The sequence below is a fragment of the Rattus norvegicus genome, chromosome 19, assembly GCF_021556685.1.
Source record: "Rattus norvegicus strain SHRSP/BbbUtx chromosome 19, alternate assembly SHRSP_T2T, whole genome shotgun sequence".
Lineage (NCBI taxonomy): Eukaryota > Metazoa > Chordata > Mammalia > Rodentia > Muridae > Rattus > Rattus norvegicus.
The window spans coordinates 17266864-17288604 of NC_141552.1; the positions used below are offsets into that span (position 1 = coordinate 17266864).

The 21741-nt window shown below is 46.4% G+C and overlaps 2 protein-coding genes across 6 annotated transcripts in view; one reads left to right on the forward strand and one right to left on the reverse strand.

Moving 5' to 3' along the window:
- Positions 1–21741, forward strand: part of LOC147998913 (disks large homolog 5-like) — a 133021-nt gene that overhangs the window by 80947 nt on the left and 30333 nt on the right. Inside the window, exons 1-5 of one of the 4 annotated variants that reach the window (XR_015643798.1) lie at positions 4358–4514; positions 5548–5707; positions 6175–6318; positions 7569–7830; positions 9251–11884. The exons of 1 other annotated variant lie outside the window; for it this stretch is intronic. Coding sequence is in view for 2 of the 3 variants with exons in the window: in XM_087595751.1 (XP_087451877.1) it covers positions 4388–4514; positions 5548–5707 (287 nt within the window). In the remaining variant the exon portion in view is untranslated. Of the gene's footprint in view, positions 1–4357; positions 4515–5547; positions 5708–6174; positions 6319–7568; positions 7831–9250; positions 11885–21741 lie in introns of those variants that run through there. 2 more of the 4 variants (XM_087595751.1, XM_087595749.1) reach the window with 2 other exon arrangements.
- Positions 21143–21741, reverse strand: part of LOC147998918 (disks large homolog 5-like) — an 81511-nt gene continuing 80912 nt past the window's right edge. Inside the window, exon 5 of one of the 2 annotated variants that reach the window (XM_087595935.1) lies at positions 21143–21635. In XM_087595935.1, coding sequence (XP_087452061.1) covers positions 21606–21635 — 30 coding nt within the window. In that variant the 3' untranslated portion in view covers positions 21143–21605. The remainder of the gene's footprint in view (positions 21636–21741) is intronic. The other variant, XM_087595934.1, reaches the window with a different exon arrangement.

Consider the following 21741-nt stretch of genomic DNA (forward strand, 5'->3'; position numbering starts at 1 on the left):
GAGATTCAAGCTAGAAGGTTTGTGGCATGAGAAACGGGAACAGAACTGGCATGGCAGGAACAATTGTCACCTGGCTCTGAGAAAACCATGTGGGCAGAAACTCATCGTTGGGCAGGTAGTGAGCTCAAGACCAGGCTGGGCATTGCTCAGCGCATGTGAACAGGTATGTGTACATGGACATGTGTTTCCCCCACATGGTCACCACTTATCCAGGCACGGTGAATACTCCAAGGAGCTTTTTATGTTTTAACATTGTGTGTGTTTGTGTGTCCATACATACATATACACACATACATTCGTACATATACACGAATACACGTACATGAAAACACATGCATATACATGACTATACACATTCATGCTCACACACACATATATACACACCTACATGCATACACACATGCACACACACACATACACACACATACACACACATACACACATACACGCATACATGCATACACACATACACATATACATACACACATACACACACATACAATACATATACACACATACAAATACACCTATACACACATATAGACAGACATATACACACATATACATATACACGTTAACACATACATGCATACACACATTCATAACCACACGTGCATACAGACATATACATATATACTCACATACATGTAAGCACATGAGTGGAAGCCAGAGGACAGCTTGGCCCTTGTTTCTCTCCTTTTTACCACGTGGGTCCTGGGGATTGAGTCAAGCTCATCAGACTTGACAGCAAGCCCCTTTAACTGTAGAGCCCTCTCATTGGCTGCCAGTTGCCTCTTTCCACAAATTCTATCCATGGTGGGATGTTTAGAGTTGTTATTCTCATGATTCCTTCAGCAATAGCGCAGACATCATTTACACTGCATTAGGAGTTATAATTCATGTAGATGTCAGGAGAGCTGGAGGCGTGGATCAAGAAGAGAGCCCACTTTCAATGTCATTATGTGGTATTGCCTTAGGCCCTTTTATACACTCCCCTGACTTTGTCTGAGTATATGTTTTAGGTCTCTCTATGACTGTGCAAAGAAGTAAGAGCTAGGGCTGGGCCACAAAATAGGAAAGTACTTGTTCATCCAAAAACAAAAACAAAAAACAAACAAAGAAACAAACAAAAATAGCTCTAGGGTTAAATATTGGTGCTAGTACTGAACTACACAGCCAGAAGGTATTTTTCTAAGTAAATAACACAATATTGGGGATGACAATATGATCAAATATCCTACAACTTAAGTTTGCAATGTTACCTACATTTTATAAATCAAGTCTGACCACCGTTTTGGTTGTTTCCAATCATGTCTGAGTGCATCATCACGGGAATCCCAAGGAAAATCAGAAATGGGTTCTTGAAGCTGTTGCACAGGGCCAGTATAGACCTAAATACCACAGAGGAAACCTTGATTCTTATCTCAAGGGATCATTCACCATCCCTCTTGTCACATAACTTATGACAAGACGTCACCTTTCCTAAACTTAGCCTTTTTCCCGAGTGCTGCAGAAGGGAAGACCTGGTGTCAAGGGGTCTGGATTCACACCACAGGACACTGAATTCATTTAAATAGGTGTAGTTTATTAATGCACACACCAATACAGTTCAACCAGAGCAACAGCTCACAACTGTGTACTGGACATTGCTAGGGCCTGCTCATTGCAAGATCCACATGGGCTCATGCACAAGTGCTGGAAATGCTGCTGTCTATGGCCCTGTCTCAGGACATTTTACACATAATTGTTCCTATTTTCCTTGAATCTATTGGGTCCTATGTGAAGAATACACTTGGGGAACTTGTTAAGATTAACAAACCTCATAACATACAGAACATAACAGGGTATGTGACCAGCACCACACAGTTCAACGTCAGAGTTTTTTGTTCTTTGTTAGTGTTTTTCTTGGCATTCATGATGTGGAGGCGTATTACAGAACAATAGGAAAGAGCTGGCTGCTGTGTAACAAATTCGCTGCTATTAAGGTAGGTATGGGGGCAAGACCTCAGCAGTAGCCCTTAAGATGGGAAGGAGATGATGTGTTTGATAACTGAAAGGAGCTGCCTCAGCTGTGTTTCTCTGCTTGCTCAGTGCCCATTCAACATCACTCTGTCCCTGAAGAGGAACTCAAGGTCTGCCCCCTGCTGCCTGTGAGCCAGGAAGAGGCACAGAAAGGCAAGGCCACAGAACTGGTTTCCAATCCCTCAGTAGTGCTGGATTTCCAATAATGTACTTGTATACACAAATACACTGTGGTAAGTTGCAATAGATACTAATCATTTCTCACATAGGGCAGCACTTGATTGACTACAACTAATTCTATTAAAAAAAAGAAACCTGGCTCTTGTAGAAATATATAAAGAAATATCTAGGATGGTGGGGGATGAATTCTGCCCTGGACTGAACTCGTGGAAGTGGGGTTGGGAGAAAGATGCATGGTTAAATAGCCCACCAGGTTCACATTGTGTCAATTGATTTAATCTAAGGACAAAGAAGTGGAGTATCTCTGATCGCTTTCTTCTAGTCCCTTTAAAGCATCACTGGGGTTTGAACTCAGAACTTCACACTTCTTGATGGGGCAACTACACTCAAGGAAGCTTAAGATTTTCATAGGCACAGTATTATGCTATATATACAGAGTAGATAATACTAAGATGTTCAGATGGTGATGTCCATTTGTATGCACTCTTAATGTGGACCTAAAAAAAGAGAGATCAAGGTCCTTAAAATAGAAAGATCAGTTCCAGTTGTTTTCTACCATTCCAAACAGAACGACTGGTAGGGAGAGAATGGTAAATAATCGAGAATTCGTAGATGATGCTTTGAATGAAGTGTGGATTTCTGTGCTGGTTTAAAACAGGGTCTCAAGTATCACATGTTGCCCTCTACCTGGCTGGCCAGGATCACTTTGAGCCTTGATAAACCTCCTTTCACTTTGCAATGAATAGGCTTATAAGAGTGGCCTCCAAGGACTGTGCAGACAGCATTAGCCTTTCACAGTTGAGGTGTATAACCCACAACTATAGTTTTAGCCATGTTTTTCCATGTCTGTCAGCTATTTCAGATTGTTGCTGTTATATGCCTGACAATCAAGGATGCAGAAAAATAACCTGATACAGAGTAAGGACATGGTGACCACATGGTGATCACATGGTGCCTCTTCCGTACGTTCTGGATGAGGTTTGTTAAAATTCCAATATTGCAAAAAGCTTTATATAGGGCCCATCACATTAAGGGTCACTATGCACTGTTCTATCTAAAATGGCCTAATCAGAACTGACTCCCATATAACACTTCCTGCAATCCTCATATGAGAAGCTTGAGCTTTTAGTTTTGACTTTTTCTTTTCTCGTTCTTTCTTATTTTTTGCTATATAAGTTGAGACAAAGATAGTTAAGGCCATGAATTTGCCCCCAAAATTTGAACTACAGATGTGATCAATCAGTGTTAGTGGGTGCATTCTATAAAGTATTCATTTTTTACCATGATAGATGCTTTTGTGTTTGGTGGGGTGGCCATTTCCCAGTGTACAGGTGCTGGGACCTTGCTCTATCCACTTAATGATGTTTATAGCCTCATTTTAGACGTTTCTGTGCACCCTCTATATCTCTTGTGTATTTTATTTTTCTGATAGAAGCTCATGGTACATCTTACTCAGGCCTGTGAGCAGTGCTCCTTTGGTGACATTGGTGCAGAGAGGAGAACCCCACAAGCAGCATGAGGTTCCCGTCATTGGTGGCTCCAATATTGCACTTTCCTCTGCCAACAGGTCTCCACACATTTCCTAGCACCTTAAAGACTTGAACTCTTTCTCCTAAGGAATTTTCTGGCAATTGTCGATTGCTAAGCACATGACTTCATGAGTGTTCCCCTAACACACACGCATGTTGTAACCTACCATGCAGGCTATTTCTTGATGTGATATAAAGCACCTGTACATAATGAGACAGGAGAAATTTTGACTGCATATTCAAGCTGGTGTGAAATCTCAGGAAGTTTTAATGGCTAACATTGGTGAATGAGGACAATGTGAGTTAGGATGAGACATTTTTTGGGAAAGATTTGAAAGGAAACATTCATTTAGATGCATAGGAATTACTAAGGTTTTATAATCAAGCCTTGAGGAAAATTTGGCTTTGGAAGCAGGAGATGCTCAGTGGCTCTGCCCCAGGAAAGTCTCCTGGAAAGGGCACCTCTGCTTATGCTCAGTACAGGGAGAACATTAGCAGGAAGGCAAAGTCAGCTCCCCATGACATCAGTTGTCCCTTCTTGGACATTCTATTGTCTCCTAGAGAGTTCTGGCATCCTCTGTGATGTCACCAGTGTTGTAGTGACAACCAGTGCCCTAGTTTCTCTCAGTCTGAGTCTGGCGGTTACAAGCTAAGACATGTTTTCCCGTCTTCGCAAGCTTTTTGGGAGGGGGAACGTCGATTCTGGAGAGACTAGAGTGAAGGAGTCTGGCCTTTCGTCTCAAAGTAATGATGGACAAAGACAGCACTTCTGGGGAATGTGGAGTAAGTTCTGGGCAGTGTATTTTGAGTTTCCTGCCAGGGTGGCTGCAGGCTTAAGCTGACCTTTCTAGCAATGGGCCACAGCAACTGGAGCATCTGAAAAGGAATTGAATTTCCACGAATATCACAATTCCCTAAAGTCAAGGATTTCAGAACTTTAGTTTCCCCATCCCCACTGGGAGGATATGGTAAGGCCAATGCTATTATACTGTGAACTTCTGGTCTTTACTTTTCAGTTCATTTGCTCTGTTACATTGATATAATAACACCATCAGTGGTCATGGAGGGTCCACCTTTTCTGAGTTTAGACAGGGCAGCAATGTATTTCACTATCATTGCTTCTTTAAATACAGTGGGTATCTGACAGTAGTAACAGGGAGAGATTGTGCTTCAGGCAATAATCTTATGTTCTTAGACCTTCTCCGATTTCTTCTAACTGGCAGGGTCATCGTTTGCTTTATATATTAGAGGTTGTATGTTACAAAAATTTTTCTACAATACCAAAACTATTTGGAACGTGTAGACCAAGATTCAGCCTGTAACCTATTCGCACTTCTGGGGCATTTGGTATTTCACATAGGGACACTGATAAGTCTGTTGAACATATCCTCCCTGGAAATGCGTTTTAAATCCAAAGTTGTTGCTTTAGAGTATCAGGGTAGGACATCTGAGTGTCTCCAATCACTCAAGTTTTGTGGATGGTGAATTTATCATCTGAGTTCTGAAGCCACAGGGGTGAGGGTCCTGAAACCAAGCTGTACCCTGTTCAGCTGATAATAATCCTGGAGAAGCCATCTCCGTGGTACATGTAAGCATGTGATGTCCAGCATAGGGAACACCTGGCTGCTTACATCTTTTGGTCTCTATAGAGTAGTGCGAGAACTGAGATCCCCTGAGGAGGTCTCTTAAGCATAGACCAATCGCCTAGCAGTGACACTGGGTTCCAGGCTTGTTCTCCTGTTTAGGCCTCACTGTGATCTATGTACACTCTATGCATTCTCCCCATGCAGGTTCACTTGTGTTCTTCTACCTACAGACGCTGGGATAGAAACATCTTCCCATGGCACTGACCTAAGCAAGAATCAGGCCATGAAGGAAAAGGAGAGGCTGATTAAAGAGCTGCAGCTCATTACCGAGGAGAGAAATGACCTGAGAGATCGCCTGAGGTTTCTGACAGAGAGATCCATGAAGAACAGGTATGAATCACACCAAATGCTCTTGTTTCATTCCTGGGTCTGCAAGGTCACCTTTTTCTTATCCTGTTAAGGTTTTGGGTTCTAGAAAGCTGTGCCTCCCTAACCACCCTGTGCTATCCTCACCTCCCATATAGTGGAGATTCAGAACCTTACCCTTCCTCAGGAGTGAGATTGAAAATGGACTCATCTGCTTCCACTTATTTAAAAGCAGAACTTGTGGTCTGAATGAAGAATTCAGGGATAAAGTCAGGGAGAGTGAGTTCCCAGTGTGCATTTGCAAAGCCCTTGACAGCTGGTGGCTTTGCAAGATTGTAATTGCAGTGAGTTTCTGGTGAGTCTCTGTACTTGCTAGGCAGGGGACTGAGTGCTGGAAGATCCAGGCAGTAGCCTGGAGTAATATAGGACCCACCCTGAGTTCATATATTCCTAAATGCCGATGTTCATTGTATTCTATCATTTGGGGCCAGGCCACACTTCAGGCCAAATCCATATTATGAAGGCCTGGAGAGAATGGAGGAGGCGGTCATGTCAATTCTGCACAACTTAGAGATGGAGAACACTGAGGTCCATGAGAACAACCATAAGCTGAAGAAGGAGATTACCTTCTCTAGGTAAGTCCTGGTCAGAAAGGCTGTCACTTGTGGAATGGCCATTTCTGACTTTCTTTGTTCTGGATTGGACGGTCTTCATCTATGAGTCTATCTCTTGTGCTGTTTACACATCAGTGTGCCAGGGTCATTAGGACTCAGTTTTCAGTTCCATATGTCACCAAGGTTAAAGCCAATGACAAGTACTAATTTGACATTTGCACTTGGTTCTTATCCCAAAGGTGCTTCCTACACAAGAGGTCACATGACCACAGAGTGTCAATTGTTCAAGAACCAAGAAATTGTTCAAAACTCTACATAGGATCCAATCTATCACATGGATATGCAATTTTAGATATGTTATTCATCTGTCACCATTTCTAGACTGCAGCTTCAAAAAGAGCAGCAAAATATGCTTGCACAATAATTCAGTTTCTGAAAAGTGGTTAACTTCCCAGAATACTTGTGCATAGGCAGAGCAATGAACAATTCCATTACATGAGGTGGTTGGCTGGTTGTGAGTGTAAATTAGAAAGGTTACTAAAAGACTGTTACTCATCCCAGGATTGTCTAGGCATCTTCAGAAGGCTCTAGATAGAACAGTACTGATTGAAGTCAGCAGAAGGTTATTAGGCTGACCTGGACCTATGGTGTCACACCAGGTTTTATAAAATTCAGTGCGTGGACCACATGGTTAGCATGACCTTCTCTTGGTTCTACTGACCTCCTTTGAGGGTGTTGGCCCACTACTAATTGATGTTGGCCCCATGCATTGGGCTTTCATGGATAGTTGTAGATCCATGTTCTTTCTCAGAGGTGTGGACACTAATTGGTGTCTCTCTCTCTCTCTCTCTCTCTCTCTCTCTCTCTCTCTGTCTCTCTCTGTCTGTCTCTCTCTCTCTCTCACACTCTCTCTCTCTGTCTCTCTCTGTCTCTCTCTCTCTGTCTCTCTCTCTCTCTGTCTCTCTCTCTCTCTCTCTCTCTCTGTCTCTCTCTCTTTCTCTCTCTCAAAGTTTTGAAGCACAGCAGAAGAATCTCTGGGACTCTAAGCCTGAGCAACCTCATCTGTGAGCCACAGCTTCTGTGTGAGAGCTCCTTTGTGTGAGAGGCATAGGGTGACTGAGGAAGGTTGCTGGTGTCCATCCCTGGCCTGCATGTGCATGCATACAGACACATGGATACATGCACACGCTGAGTTCCCCTCATCCAATCCTGAAATCTGAAAACACTGAATTTCAAATCCAGGCGTTCTCCTAACCTACACCTTCCCTCAGGAATTGGAGATGAGGCCTTGCAGGAATCCTCAACCAGTGAGACTGGCCCAGACCTTCTGAGATCCATTCTGCCCCAGGAGAACACAGCAGGTGTTATCAGGACAACACAGAAACTCAAGACTCCAGCCTGATGCAGGGACCGCCTGCTGGGTTAGGAGAAGACTCAGCATCAGGTTCCTGAATGAAAACATCACCTCTGAACACACAGGGTCGCTGTGGCTATGCCTTCAAGGCATCTTCAGCAGCAGCTTAAATGGACTAGGTATGACTATGGGAATCTGCCTGCAGGGTGATGTGGGAATCCTGTTGCTAAGGCTTGATCGCTAGATGTTGCCACAGAAACCCTTGAACTCTTCTTGGAGTACAGTCCAGGCAGAGGCTGAACACAAAACATTCTGATTATGAACTGAGTTTAACAGATAATCCGGAACCTGAAGGCCACAGGTCCAAAGGTCTGCACTGCAGGGGTGAGGCATCACTGCAGGGATGACCACACAGTGCAGGGGTGAGGTGTCACTGCAGGAATGACCACACACTGCAGGGGTGAGGTGTCACTGCGCGGATGACCACACACTGCAGGGGTGAGGCATCACTGCAGGAATGACCACACACTGCAGGGGTGAGATGTCACTGCAGGGATGACCACACACTGCAGGGGTGAGGAGTCACTGCAGGGATGACCACACACTGCAGGGGTGAGGCGTCACTGCAGGGATGACCACACACTGCAGGGGTGAGGAGTCACTGCAGGGATGACCACACACTGCAGGGGTGAGGTGTCACTGCGCGGATGACCACACACTGCAGGGGTGAGGTGTCACTGCGCGGATGACCACACACTGCAGGGGTGAGGCATCACTGCAGGGATGACCACACACTGCAGGGGTGAGGAGTCACTGCGGGGATGACCACACACTGCAGGGGTGAGGTGTCACTGCAGGGATGACCACACACTGCAGGCGTGAGGAGTCACTGCGGGGATGACCACACACTGCAGGGGTGTGGTGTCATTGCGGGGATGACCACACACTGCAGGGGTGAGGTGTCACTGCGGGGATGACCACACTGCAGGGGTGAGGTGTCTCTGCAGGGATGACCAGGAAGTTGACTGAGCTCCTCAGGGCTCTCCCTGTCCTGAATGTGCTTCCCTTCTAGGTGAGCACTGCAGCTTTCAGGGTGCTGGAGCCCTGTGTGGGCAGCAGTAGAAACTGCTAGCCTTGTTATTCACAGCTGAAACTATCACACAGGGCATTCCAGAAGTGAACACCACCAAAGTGGGGCCTTTCACAGCATTCTGGGTAGGATGGCACAAAGCCCCATGACAATTTCGCCTGTGATCCATACCAAATGTCTGCTGTCACTGCCTGTCTCTTAGGAGCCACCTGGATGATCCAGGGGATGGTCCTGAAGAAAAGGCTTGGCAAAATTGAGGTCTCCAAAGCCAGAGGAGCAGTGAGGAGGTGCAGGGGCCGTAGACCATGGAGACTGATATATGCTGATGTTAGACTACCCAGACTCATCCCTGTGTCCAAGTCTGGATGTCACAGAGGCACCTGGCAAAGGTCCCAACAGTTTCCTTCAGGATTCAGCTGTCTCCCTACTTGCCCTCCACCTAACCCACTTCCTGTGGTTCTGGGAGTCAAGGACTTCATCACCTTTTTCGTTTTCTTGTCATATTGCAGGTACTGTGACTCGACCACTCTTCCTCCTGCAGGAGACACATCATTTGTCACAGAACAGGACTGCTGCACCAGGAAGACCCATAGCATAACCAGGACGCTACAATGAAAACATGACTGGCCCTTCATGCTGAATGACAGGAAAAGCACCCAGCCTTCTCTTTGTTGCAGACTGGATTCCTCAGCCTTCCTGTTATGAACAGGGCATTAGTACCCTTCACAGGATACTTAGTGTTTATAAGACATTTATAGAATTCATCTTGTATATAAGGCCATTGGGCTAGGAGCCAGCATCAAGGCATCAAGTAGGAGGAAATACAGAAACATTCTAGGAAGGGACAGCCAGGGGCCAGTGGGATGGCTCAGTGATTGAGGACCAGAGTTCAGTTTCCAGCACATGGATGTTCACAGTCATCTGCAGAATCAGATCTAGGGGGTCCCATGACCTCCGCAGCTCCCAAGCAGCTACATGTATGCGTCTTAGACACTTCCTACTCACCGTGAAACAACCTAAGCCACAAAACATCCCACACCTTCTTGGATGGGCCCATCCCTGGGGGAGTCTTGTGTGTTCTGGGCTTCAACTCTAGGAAGGCTTGGCCTTGTTTTATAGGATGTCTTATTCCTTGTATCAGCAGAGAGAGAAAAAAAAAAAGATCCAGTCCTGGAACCCTAGAGGACACTGCCATGATGTCACTGCTGTGCTGGCATAGGCTTAGAGATATCTCCATGATCCATCCGAGTCACCTAGAGCTCAGGGAATGATGGAAAAGTCCATGTGAGATCGCCCAGCGCTTGCAACCATGAGAAAGCTTGGAAAACACAGGGCACATGTGGTGTTTGATCCTGTGACAGTTCAACCCTCTTGAGCCTGCAGCTAAGACAAACAGTTACACTGGCCTGAGTGCACAGGCCAGATCTCAGAACCTGTTTGCCAACCATGGAACACTCTGGATCCCTCCTCACAGCTGGACCTTGATCTGCTACACCTCATCCACCCAAGCTTCTCAAGAAATGAAGCTACCAGGTTAATATAACAACTAACTGAAGGCAGCAAGAGCCTTCAGCCGCCCTGTGGCAGTAAGGTCAGTCCATAGGTCTCCTGTCCCTGCACCCTCAGTACCTGTGAGAGCCATGGCCACCTATTCCCTTCTGAGGTGAGAACAATTATACACACAACCTTGCTTTCAACAAATCCTGCCTTGGCCACTGGTGGGACCCTCATGAGATGCAGCAATCTGATGCAGACCTCCTCAGACACTTTGGCTTCCTTTCTGGCTGCTGGAGCTTGGGCCCTCTGGCCTGGCCTAATGTAGGATCAGCAACACACAACTCTGTTGGGCCCCAGCCATCCCACATTGGGGGCCCTGCTTCACTCCTAGGTGCATCCATTTCCCACATCTCTCCAGTCTCTCCCTCATCCCTAATTCCCCTAGCCTCTCAGGCCCAGCCCTTCAGTCTCTGATGGAGACTGTCCTGGAAGGACAGGAGCCACTCCCCTGAGATACTCTCCCACCCCATGCTGCTGGACTCATCTCTACAGGAACAGCCTGCTGCTCCCCTGCCCCTGCAACCCACTTCCTAGCTCTGCTTCACACAAACACTCTAAGATCTCTACACTGGATTCCTGTTCTATTTTGCTCCCTCTCTGTCCTCCAGAAGTTCTGCTGCTCTCTCTCACCACAGCAGGACCCACCAAGACACTGCTCCTGACCCCAGCAGCCATCAGCAGCCCAGGTCATGGGGCTACTAACAGCTTTGGCCCAGGACTCAGGGCTCCTTCCTTCTTCAGTATCGAGTCCAGGCTGAGACCATCTGGCCTGCTGCTGGGTCCTTGAAACCCTCAGTCTCACAGCCTCTGGGCACTCTGAGCCCTAGTCCTTATGGCTAACAAGTAGCTGCCCAGTCAAGCAACATGGGCCTCACTGGCTTCCTGGTGTGCCATGATGCTTTCCCTGCATGGCCGGGGATGACTGCATGCTAGGATTATGTCTGGAACTAGACCTGCAGGTAACACCTGATGGGTTGGCCAGGCTGTCCTCCTACTCCTGTTCTCAGGAGATTCTCCTGACTAAGCCTCCCAAGTGCTGGGATGAGAAGTATGTGCCACCATGCCAGCTAGGGGTCTTCAGGTGTGATGAAAGACTGGGATCTGTGGCCCTGGTTACTTCCAAGAGTGGGGACACCAGTGTTCTGAGCATTCTGTCATCTGGGACTTATATTCCATGTACTTCACACGAACACTCTGAGACTTCTGCACTGGTTACCTGTTCTCTTTGAAACCTGTCTTCAGGTATCTGACAGTGGGAGTCTCCATGAAGTTTTTGTCACCCTGAGGATGTGGCTATATTAATAAGCTCAGGCAGCATGCAAACACAGCAGAGGTTACAAACAAGACTACCAGGCTGGGGCCACTTAGTGATAGAGTGCTCCTTTGGCATGGTGAGGGCCCACGTTCTCTTGCAACCAACATCTGCTGGGGATGTAGCTCAGTGATTAGGCACTTGCCTAGCGTATGTGAGGTCCTGGGCTCCATCCCTAGGACTAAACCCTCATCCCCTACCCTGAACTCACCAGGTCCAGGCATCACTGTCAATCCTGAGGGCTTGAGTTTGATCCTTAGGCCCTCTCTGATACAAAAAGAGAAAAAAACTCCCTTGATTTGTGTTTGACCCCCACATGTGTCATGCCCGCCCCACTTCGAGTGTACAATTAAGGAAAGCATGAGTAAGTGGTTGAGAGGCACACACTGCCCTTGCAGGACACCCAGTTTGCTTCTCAGCACAAACTGCATGTGACTCAGCAGGTCTCAGGGTGGAACTGGATATGTGACCCTGTGCTATAGCACTGTCCAGAGTGGTAAATGCAGCTTCTGAAGAGGAATGCAGGCCTGGCCTCCAGACCTCCACCTTCAAGTCCTGTCTGGAGAGCCTGATGCCCTGGCAAAAGAGACTCCTTCTCTCCAGAGGAGCACTGCACTCAAATGACACCTCAGTGATGAAAACTATCTGTCCCCAAAGGCATGCCACTGAGCAGAGATAGCCTCAGTCATGCACCTCTGCCCATCCCCAGTTCCTCATGTCAATAACTCAACCTTTCATGAACTAGATGGTAATGCTTGAGGTAGGATGATCAGTAGTTTACTGGCCAGTCTGGGCTGTATGAGATGCTCTCCCTGAAATCAGAGTCAGCAAGAAATTCAGCATGAAAGCACTTTGTAAAGAAGCTCAATGACCCAGTTCAGAGCCTGGGACCCCGCACAGTAGGATAAAGTGACTCCCATGGCTTTTCCTCCACCTTCAACACTCATGCTTTGGCATGCACACCCCTACAAGGAGATCAATACACATGGAATAAAAAATTAAACAGAAACATTAATGAAGACAATGCAGATAATGTTTTAAAGGATCCCGGGAACCCTCACTTAGCACTTTCCTTTCCTTTGTCTTGGGAACAGCACCTGCACCAGAGACTGGAGACTTCCTGCAAGAGAGAGAGGAGAGATGCACTGTTCATTCAGCTAGAGAGCTGTGCAAAGACCAGAGCCACCCTCCTTTTTCTGACAGTGGGAGCTGGGCCCAAGTGTGGGCTGCTCCTACTAGAGGCACCACAAGAAGAGGACCCCCTTCCTCAAACCTTCCTGGAAGTCAGAGCACTGGCTATGGATGTCCCTCAGTCCTCAGAGGGCTTTCAGCGATGGCTCAGAGCCTGTTAGGACAGAGAGGGACCAGAGCTTCCCCCCAAAGCAAGATCCCTGTCTTATCTGACAGGTATGAGGGCTTAGGGATGGGACAGAGGATGTGACAAGGTTACATGTAGCACAGGGCTAGGTTAGTAAGGCAATCAAAGAGGAAAGAATCCTGGAACATTCCTCATCTGTTCTTTGTGCTATGTTCGTAGGGATGAGGGGCAGTGTGGGTAGAGGACTAGGACACAGCACAGCCTTCTCTGCACATGGTTAGCTTTCTAGGCTGCCTGGTCACTGTGACCAGCAAATTTTCAACTGTGCCATTCTACTACCAAGGCTGACACAACTGGTGCACCATGTAGCAATAGGACTTTACTGACTTAGCGACATTTGGAATCACACAATGATCATGTGTCACAGAAGAGTTTTTTTTTTTTTTAAGAAAAGGATTTTAAAAAACTAATTATTTTGTCCATCTGAGTACGCTGTCCCTGTTTTCAGACACAACAGTAAAGGGTAGTATATGAGAGTAGAAATGGTTATGAGACACAATGTGTGGTTGCTGGGGATTGAACTCAGATCCTCTGGAAGAGCAGTCAGTGGTCTTAACCACTGAGCCATCCCTCCAGCCCCAGTATACTGTATTTTCAATGTTGTTTGTTTTTATTTCCTTTTTCACGTATGTCTGTATGGCGTTTCTGTGAGTATAGGTGTGTGTGTGCCTGTTTAAAGGTCAGAGACAAACTGAGCACAGGTCCTCACCTACCTCTCATCCATGGCTGTGATTGCTAGGCTAGCCCTTCCCCCTAATCCTAGAGACTGTCCACTTTAGGTTCATATTTCCCAGTAGGAAGGGCAGGATGACAGACACTACTGCATCCAGGTTTACGTGGCTTCTAGGGACCTAAACTGTTGTTGGGCTTGTTCAGCATGAAAATAAATCCCATTTCACAGCCCTGGCTGGGCCAGGCAGCACACAGGTCTTTGCTGCTCTTGCAGAAGACTTGGGTTCAGTCTCCAGCACCCGGGTCAGGTGGCTCACAACCACCTGAGACTCCAGGTCCAGGTACTTCCAACCTCTTTCTGGATAAACCTACATGGCAAAAGCAGGGCTGGGAGCTGGAGGTTTCTGGTGTTGGCTTCTCCCTGCTGCAGTGGGCAAATCATGGGCATGTGAAACATATAACCCTGTAATTCTACAAAGTGCAGAAGCTCCTGAGGTCCCTCATGGTGCCCTAGAGCCTGTCCACCACTCATGGAGGCTTCGGGAACATGGCTTTTTCCTGACCTGTGTGCACTGTGCATCCTCACTCTCTACCCCTGCTTTTCGGGGTTGGAAGTCTCAGGTGTAGGAGGCGCCTACCATAGGCCTCTTCTCTCAGCATTTCAGCATTTTACCCACTTGACCTTCACCAAGCATCCTTTGCTCTACACAGTTACCTCAGCCTGTGACCCTCATCCTCCAGACTCTTGTGAAGCAAACACCCATGTGTGTGGAGCTCTCATAGTTAGCCAGGCTAAAGGGGAAGGCAGCAAATCCTTCATGAACTCTACAGCTCCTAAGGCCTAGGAAAATGTTTATACCGGGGCTAAACTCATGCTGACCTGTAAGACTACATTTTTCCTTTAAACAGAAGGATGTGTGGTGGTGTGGCACAGGCCTTTGATCCTAACACTTGGGAGGCAGAGGCAGACAGATTTCTGAATTCCAGGCCAGCTTCCTCTACAGAGCTAATTCCAGGTCAGCTACACAAAAAACAACACTGTCTCCAAGAGTAAATCAAAAAGAGAAAGAAAGAAAGAAAGAAAGAAAGAAAGAAAGAAAGAAAGAAAGAAAGAAAGATAGAAAGGAAGGAAGGAAGGAAGGATTCATATTTTGTATACAATGAGATGCCTGCCTGTCTATACCTGAACCACCATGTTAACTATAACTCTTGTCACATCTGTATTAATTCAAATACTGAAGGCCAAATGGTTAAATCTTAATGACTATACAATTGGGGGGTGGTGCTGAAGAGATGGTTGGTTTAGTGGCTAAGAGCAGAAGACCAAGGTTCAGTTCCCAGTGTCCACATGGTGGCTCCTATTAACCTGTAATTGCAATTCTAGGGAATCAGTCTGGACTTCACGGGCACCACACATACCACATGGTGCACAAGCATTTATTAGGTGAAGCACTCAGGCCCATAAAAATAAGTAAATAAAATATATGGTTAACAGACACTGTGATTCAGGAAGTTCTTAGTGACTTTGGTTATCATTTCTCTCTCCCAGAGACCTGTCTTCCTCATGCTCAGCCTCCCTGGCTTCTAGGACATTTCCTAGCTCTGTGGAGCATGAAGTACTCAACACCATAAGCCAAGCATTGCAAAGCCATCTGCACCTTCACTGCTACACCTTCTCCATGGCTGTGTCTAAAGGGAGAGACTTGGAATCCCACAGATGCAAGGACAAACCTGTTGGGCTATATGAGCCCAGCCACCCAATAGTCAGATCTACTCCTGTCCCTGGCTATGGCATGAGGCTCTTAAGACAAATTAATCTGAAGGATCTCAACAGCTATGCTGTTAGACCTCTCATTGCTCTGCCCAACCTACAAGCTCCTTTACTGGCTCAAATTCACACCCGAACTCCTCTCCTGCCTCAGCCACCATCAGCTCTTCTACTCCTCTCCACCTGTGCTCTGAAGAATCCACACTAAGGTGGACATTAACCTCTTGTGGACCTCCAGACGTATGCTTGTGATTACTCTTCATTGGCTGTTTTGTATAGGTAGGCGGGTTCTTCTACTCTCATGCAGAACACTGCTCACACATTTTGGAACTTACAACACCCTCTTGATTGAGAATCCTGACTAATGACTGACTGAACCTTCCATGCCTGAAGTCACCCTCTGTCTCCCAGTCCAAGATGAGAATCCCCACCCTAACCCCATAGTGTCCAGTTTCATCTCAGAAGCTAGGCTCTGTACTACCCAATATCATTTGGATCTTGGCCTCTAATTCTCTGTTAAATCGTTCCTCTCTTCTTTAAAACAAATTCATTTTGTTGTTTGTTTTTTGAGACAGGGTTTCTCTGTTTGGCCCTGGCTATTCTGACATGCTCTCTGTAGATCAGACTTGTCAGGAAGCCAGATATCTGCCTGCCTCGGCCTCTTAAGCACTGGGATTACTGGATTGTGCCAGCATGTTTAATTAAAAATTAATTAGTGGCAGTGCATGTTGGCACATGCCTTTAATTCCGTCCGTTGGGAGGCAGAGGCATTGTGAGTTCCAGGACAGCCAGGGCTATAAATTAACACCTTGTCTCAAAGAAAACAAGCCAAAAATGAAACAAAAAATGTTGCAATATGGTCTTAGGAATGTAACTGAGTCTGTTCTTGAACTCTGAATCCTCCCACTTTCACTCAGGTGCTAATCAGCAGGCTTCTGTCTTGACTTTCACTGAGCACTCAGGGCTGCCAGGACTGTTACCTCTCCCAGTGTAACTCCTGACTCTCTCATCAGCATCATCACAAAACTCCTACTAAGAATTAAGGAAACCTGAATTCTAAGGAACAGTCGGAGCTCCAGTATTTCCAAAGCTCACTCTAATACAGATGGATCCTATGCTGCAGTAAAATGGTCACAGCTGGAGGTCTTAATTCCAGGACTTGGGACAGAGGGGTTGGAGGATTTTGAATTCAAGGTTATTTTTATGTTACATTGTTGCTCAAAGCAAGTTGGGCTGCTACAAGATACCCTGTCTCAAAACTATACCAAACACACCTAAAATGAAACAGAGGAGTTTGAGTGGGCACAGATGGGAAAGCTGGGCACTTTATGGCTAAGCCACCTGCTGCCAGCACCAAAGTCCATGCACAGCCCCAATTCTGAGCTGTGTCTGGGACCCCACTTAGGAGCACGCACCAAAGTAGCTCAGATCCAGGGCTTTTGGTCTAAGAGGAATTCAGGCAGTCACACTTTGGATGCCAGTTCTCCAGCTCAACTGCCTGTCAGCCCAGGATCTGGTCTTAGTCATGGCTTGGCATCCCTAAATTCCTCCCAGCTGTGCTCTGAACTCACCCTGTGCCCCGTTCTGATGAATCTGCCATTCTCCATGGGAGTAGCCTCAAGAAGTCCCTCACATCTGAAGCACCACTCTGAGTGCACTAAATACTGCAGGGGAGGGGCGTGGCCAGCTGAGCACCCACCCCTTTCAGCTGTAGAACATTTAGCTCTAGAGTGAGCACTGCTGTGCATTGTGGAACTTAAGCAGTATCCCAGTCTTGGCCTGGGAAGAGCCATTGACACCCACACTTTCTGGGGTGACATTGTCTCCTGAGGATAGAGTCAGGTCAGGAGCAGCAACTGATGTTCACGAGAGACAAACTTTCTTCACCACCTGCCCATGCTGGCCCTAGGATCTGGGCTTTTTGGGTGACATGAGTGCTGAGCCCCCCAGGTAGATGGGTTTTCAGGGGTCAGGTGGTTATTGTCACCAAAGGTATCCACAAGGATAAGTCATACTGTACTAATTCCCATATTAGATCCCTTCTCACGGGTCACAGAGGCCGTGCTGGGTCCTAAATGTGGACCCAGGTTCCTGCGCACTTTTGAGGAGACTGGTCAGGGCGCAGGCTTCAGGACATTTTGTTTGAATTATTTTGGGGGATTTTATTTTTACTGTTGGGGACAAACCTAGGGCTGCCATGTGCTGGGAAAAGGCTTTGCCACAGCTGTAGATCATCCCTAATTATAAACTCCTAAATTCTCCCAATCCTGGAACTTTATAGGTCCCTCACATGATGCAACCTTTGGGGGATTCCTCACATAGAATCATGGGGTGGAATGCATCCCAAAGAGAGACAGTGGGAAATGTTCCCCAGTGTCTCCCTGTGGCTGTGGTGATGAGAGTGCTGACCAGTAGATGGCAGGGCCCATGTGAAACCCTTTTGTTTTCTACTTGAGTGGAATATTCACCATGCCTTTTTTTTTTTTCTTGAACCACAGGTTGCCCTGGAACTTACAGTCTTCCATCACTCTGACTCAGTTTCCCATGACTGGGATCACTGGCTTAAATTACTATGCCCATCTTTCTTTTTTTGTATTTATAAATCTTCTAAAAGCCAGAAGGATCTAGAATTTAAAATTTTGTGGTCCAAGGCATTTCCAACAGGGGATTCTTGACCTAGGAGTATCCAGACCAATTTTTATTGTGTGGGTCCTTCATTCCCATAACAGCTTATGCTTGACAAAGAGTTCCAAGGTGTGATGTCACTGGGGATCAGGCGGTGTCCCAAATAGCGGCACTGACTCAGGTTGTAATTTAGGCTGGAGAAACTTACTAGGACCCTGGTAATCCTAGCACCCTAGGGCCTTAGCTGTCCTTAATCAGATCTGGCTATGAATCAACTGCGCTTGAGGGTGGATTGGAATTCTAGTCACTGTGAGGCAGGAGCATTAGGACCCTACAGCCACTCTGGGCTCCATAGGAAGACCATGTTTCAATAGTAAAAGGGGTCACCTGCGAGTTCTTACTGTCTTCCCTGAGGCCTTCCTGCTGGAGTTAGAATAGCTGTCTCACCAAGTTGAAGTAGAGGGCAGAATGTTGGTGCCTTCTATAATGAGGACGAGTGACAGATAGTCTATGGAAATTCTAGTAAGATCTACAGGTATTTATGTCCTGTGCATGGGAATTGCTGGCTTCCCTGTGTCCTTTGCCTTTAATTTGCAGTCCATGGGGCACCTGGGAATGTCCCAAAACCAGGCTGCACACAGGGCTTGTCCCATGATTCTCACTTGCACCCAGTGCCTGCCTGATTGTCATAAGTCTAACAGAGCCACTGTATGCTCTCCTGACACCTGCAGAGAGCACTATATGGGACCCTACTATCCCGACATTGCCCATCAGTGTCTACAATGTCTCTATATGGCACTGAGATGGTCTAAGCTGCTTCCCGCCTATATGCTGCATCAGAATCTGACCATTCCTAATTTACTCCTCTCACACCCACACTAGAAGCCCTGTACCCACACTAGCCCCAGCTGGCCTGTTGCCTACTAACATCTCATGGACTCTGCCCCAATCCCCTGCCCTGCCCTGCCCTGCCCTGCCCTGCCCTGCCCTGCCCTGCTCCAATGCACTGCCCCAATGCCCTGCCCTGCCCCGCCCCAATGCCCTGCCCAATGCCCTGCCCTGCCCTGCCCCAATGCCCTGCTGTGCCCTGCCCCAAACCCCTGCCCTGCCCCAAACCCCTGCCCTGCCCCAATACCCTGCCCCAGTGCTCTGCCCTCCCCTGCCCTGCCACAATCCCCTGCCCTACCCTGCCCTGCCCCAATCCCTTGCCCTGCCCTGCCCTGCCCTCACTCAGCTGACATTGTGGACATCTCAAGAAAGTCAGTGGACAATGGCTGACACACTTGTCTGAAGACTGGAAATGTTTCTCGATCTTGGAGAGGAAAGAAGGACCCTCCACCTACACTTTCCTCTAAGGAAGTTTATTCAGGTGAGGGATGACAGGGACTGTTTTGTCTCATGTCACACATGTCAGTAGAAAATATCCTAGGTATTGGATGGCGCTGTTAGCATTAACAGAACAAAGCCCATAGTGTTGGGAAGGATAATACATTATGAGTAGGATTAGAAAACCCCAAGCCTCTTCCAGGTCCTAAGAGGGCAAAAAATAGCACCAAACATAGCATTAATGTGATAGGTTGGTTAAATCTAGTTACTAGGTTCTAGTGTGATACCTATGACCCTTTTTGTGTCATGGTCAGCTTATAATGACTAGAGGACCTAAGCTTGAGAGTCACCAATGCCTCTCCCTTGCTTCTCCAGCTGCTGAGCATTGAAAAGCCCTAATGAGACAGCATCTGTTTGCAGACATACTGGATTATTCTTCTTCACTTTATCGCTCTGAGTCACCTCCACTCTCAGTAAGTCAGTTTAATTCCATAAATTGGAAATGAGTCCCGTGGAACATATACTTTCTCAATACAATCACAGATTTCCATGTAAAAGGTGAAACATGAACTGTCCCACCTAAGCTCTGGGCTTGCACAGACGTGCTATGCAAAAGAAACATGTGGTCACAGCTGCAGTCTGCATTCACTATGGATGCTCTTGAGGTCCTCCCTGACCTGCATAGATTAAGATAATTATCTTGCTTTCTATCAAAAGAATTCATTATGCCAAGTTGGCCTGTAGAAGGAGGCTAGTCTCTTCAGTATTTTATCAGATGTGCTTAATGTATATAATCATCGATAGTAAGTGAAAGATCTGTTTGGAATTGAAACTGAGTGATGCTGGAGGATGATCCTGAATGCACAATGAGCAGTGGAGGCACCAGAGCCCGGTGTGGATGCCTAGCAGGCTGCCACATTGAGCAGGCACTGCTCAACCACCTGTACATACACATCTCCTGAGATCTCTCTCCTTAATGGGAGATGATGGCGTCCATCTAGTATAGCACATGCCCTGGAAGGACAAAAGCCACCTGCAGGAGATGTGGTGATGACACACAGGTTAGAGCATCTGCTGCTCTCTCAGAAGAACCACATGGTCCCTAACAATCATTTACAATGGGGAATGCTATTCCCTCTTTTGGATCATGAGGGAAATGCACTGAGGAGTGCATACATACATACATACATTTGAAAAAAAAAAGATCCATTGAGTTAAATGATAAAAATAAATATAATCAGCAACAATAAAAAACACAGCATATGAATGATCAAGTGAAACAGCACCTATAAAAACCTATTTCCCAAAATGACGTTAATGGTCATTATCTTTGTGGTTTAATACTAATGCTGTATTGTAAGAAAAACTGAGGAACATGGTTCTCAATTAGGATTATTCTATATTCCTTTGTGAAAGTTGTCATTTTACTGCAGCTCTACAGGCATGAGTGTGTGTTACTCAATATCTGGTGCACACAGTCAATAAGGAATGTGTGTTGTAGACTGATATAGACTAGGATGAGAAGAATACATGACAGCATGGATACAGTATGTCAGTGATTACATCATAAAGTGTGTGTCCATAAAAAAAGTCACATTATCCACACAAAAGACACTATCACCCTGTGTACCCCTTGGTGGCTTTGAATTCCCTATTTACCCATGCTGCCTGGTCCATGCAAAGATCCATATCCAGCTGTCAGTTCTAAGTCTACAGGAGGGGAAAGGACCCTTGAATAAGATGGTCTTAAGAGTCAAGAGTTTCAAATCAATTTTTATTCATAAGGAGTACAATTTACAAAAAACAGGAATAAAATGAATACCTAAAATGGTATAAAATGAAAAACAGTAACAAGAATATATAAGTATGAAATAACAAAAAGAAAACTTCAATGAAAATCATAACCAAAAACATTTCTTAACAGCATTTTCTTAATGAACATTTAGAAACACAGTTGTAGTGCTGTTTCTCCTCTAGGACGTGAGATGTCAAGGCAGTCCCCTCAGTTGTCTCTCAAATGGTGTTGTCGGTATGAGAGAGGAGAAAGACCTCAACCAGACAGGCTGGCATACGGATACATAAATGTAGGGTCTCTATACATTGAGGAAATTATCTGAGAAGAAGAATATTCACCCACAAAAAGTCTTTGACTGTGAGGATTGTCGTCACAGGGAACTCCTGAGAGAGAAACTCATTCTTCAGGGGGCTGTCTTCCTGGGATCCGTCCTATTCCATGTCTCCTGCAGTTCCTGAGACCTGGGAGAAGAAGGCAGCTATTAAGACACGGATGTGGTGGGGACACGCATACCAGCTGTCAAGTTGCTGCCTTCAGTCATGTGATATGTTATTCCTCTGTCACCAT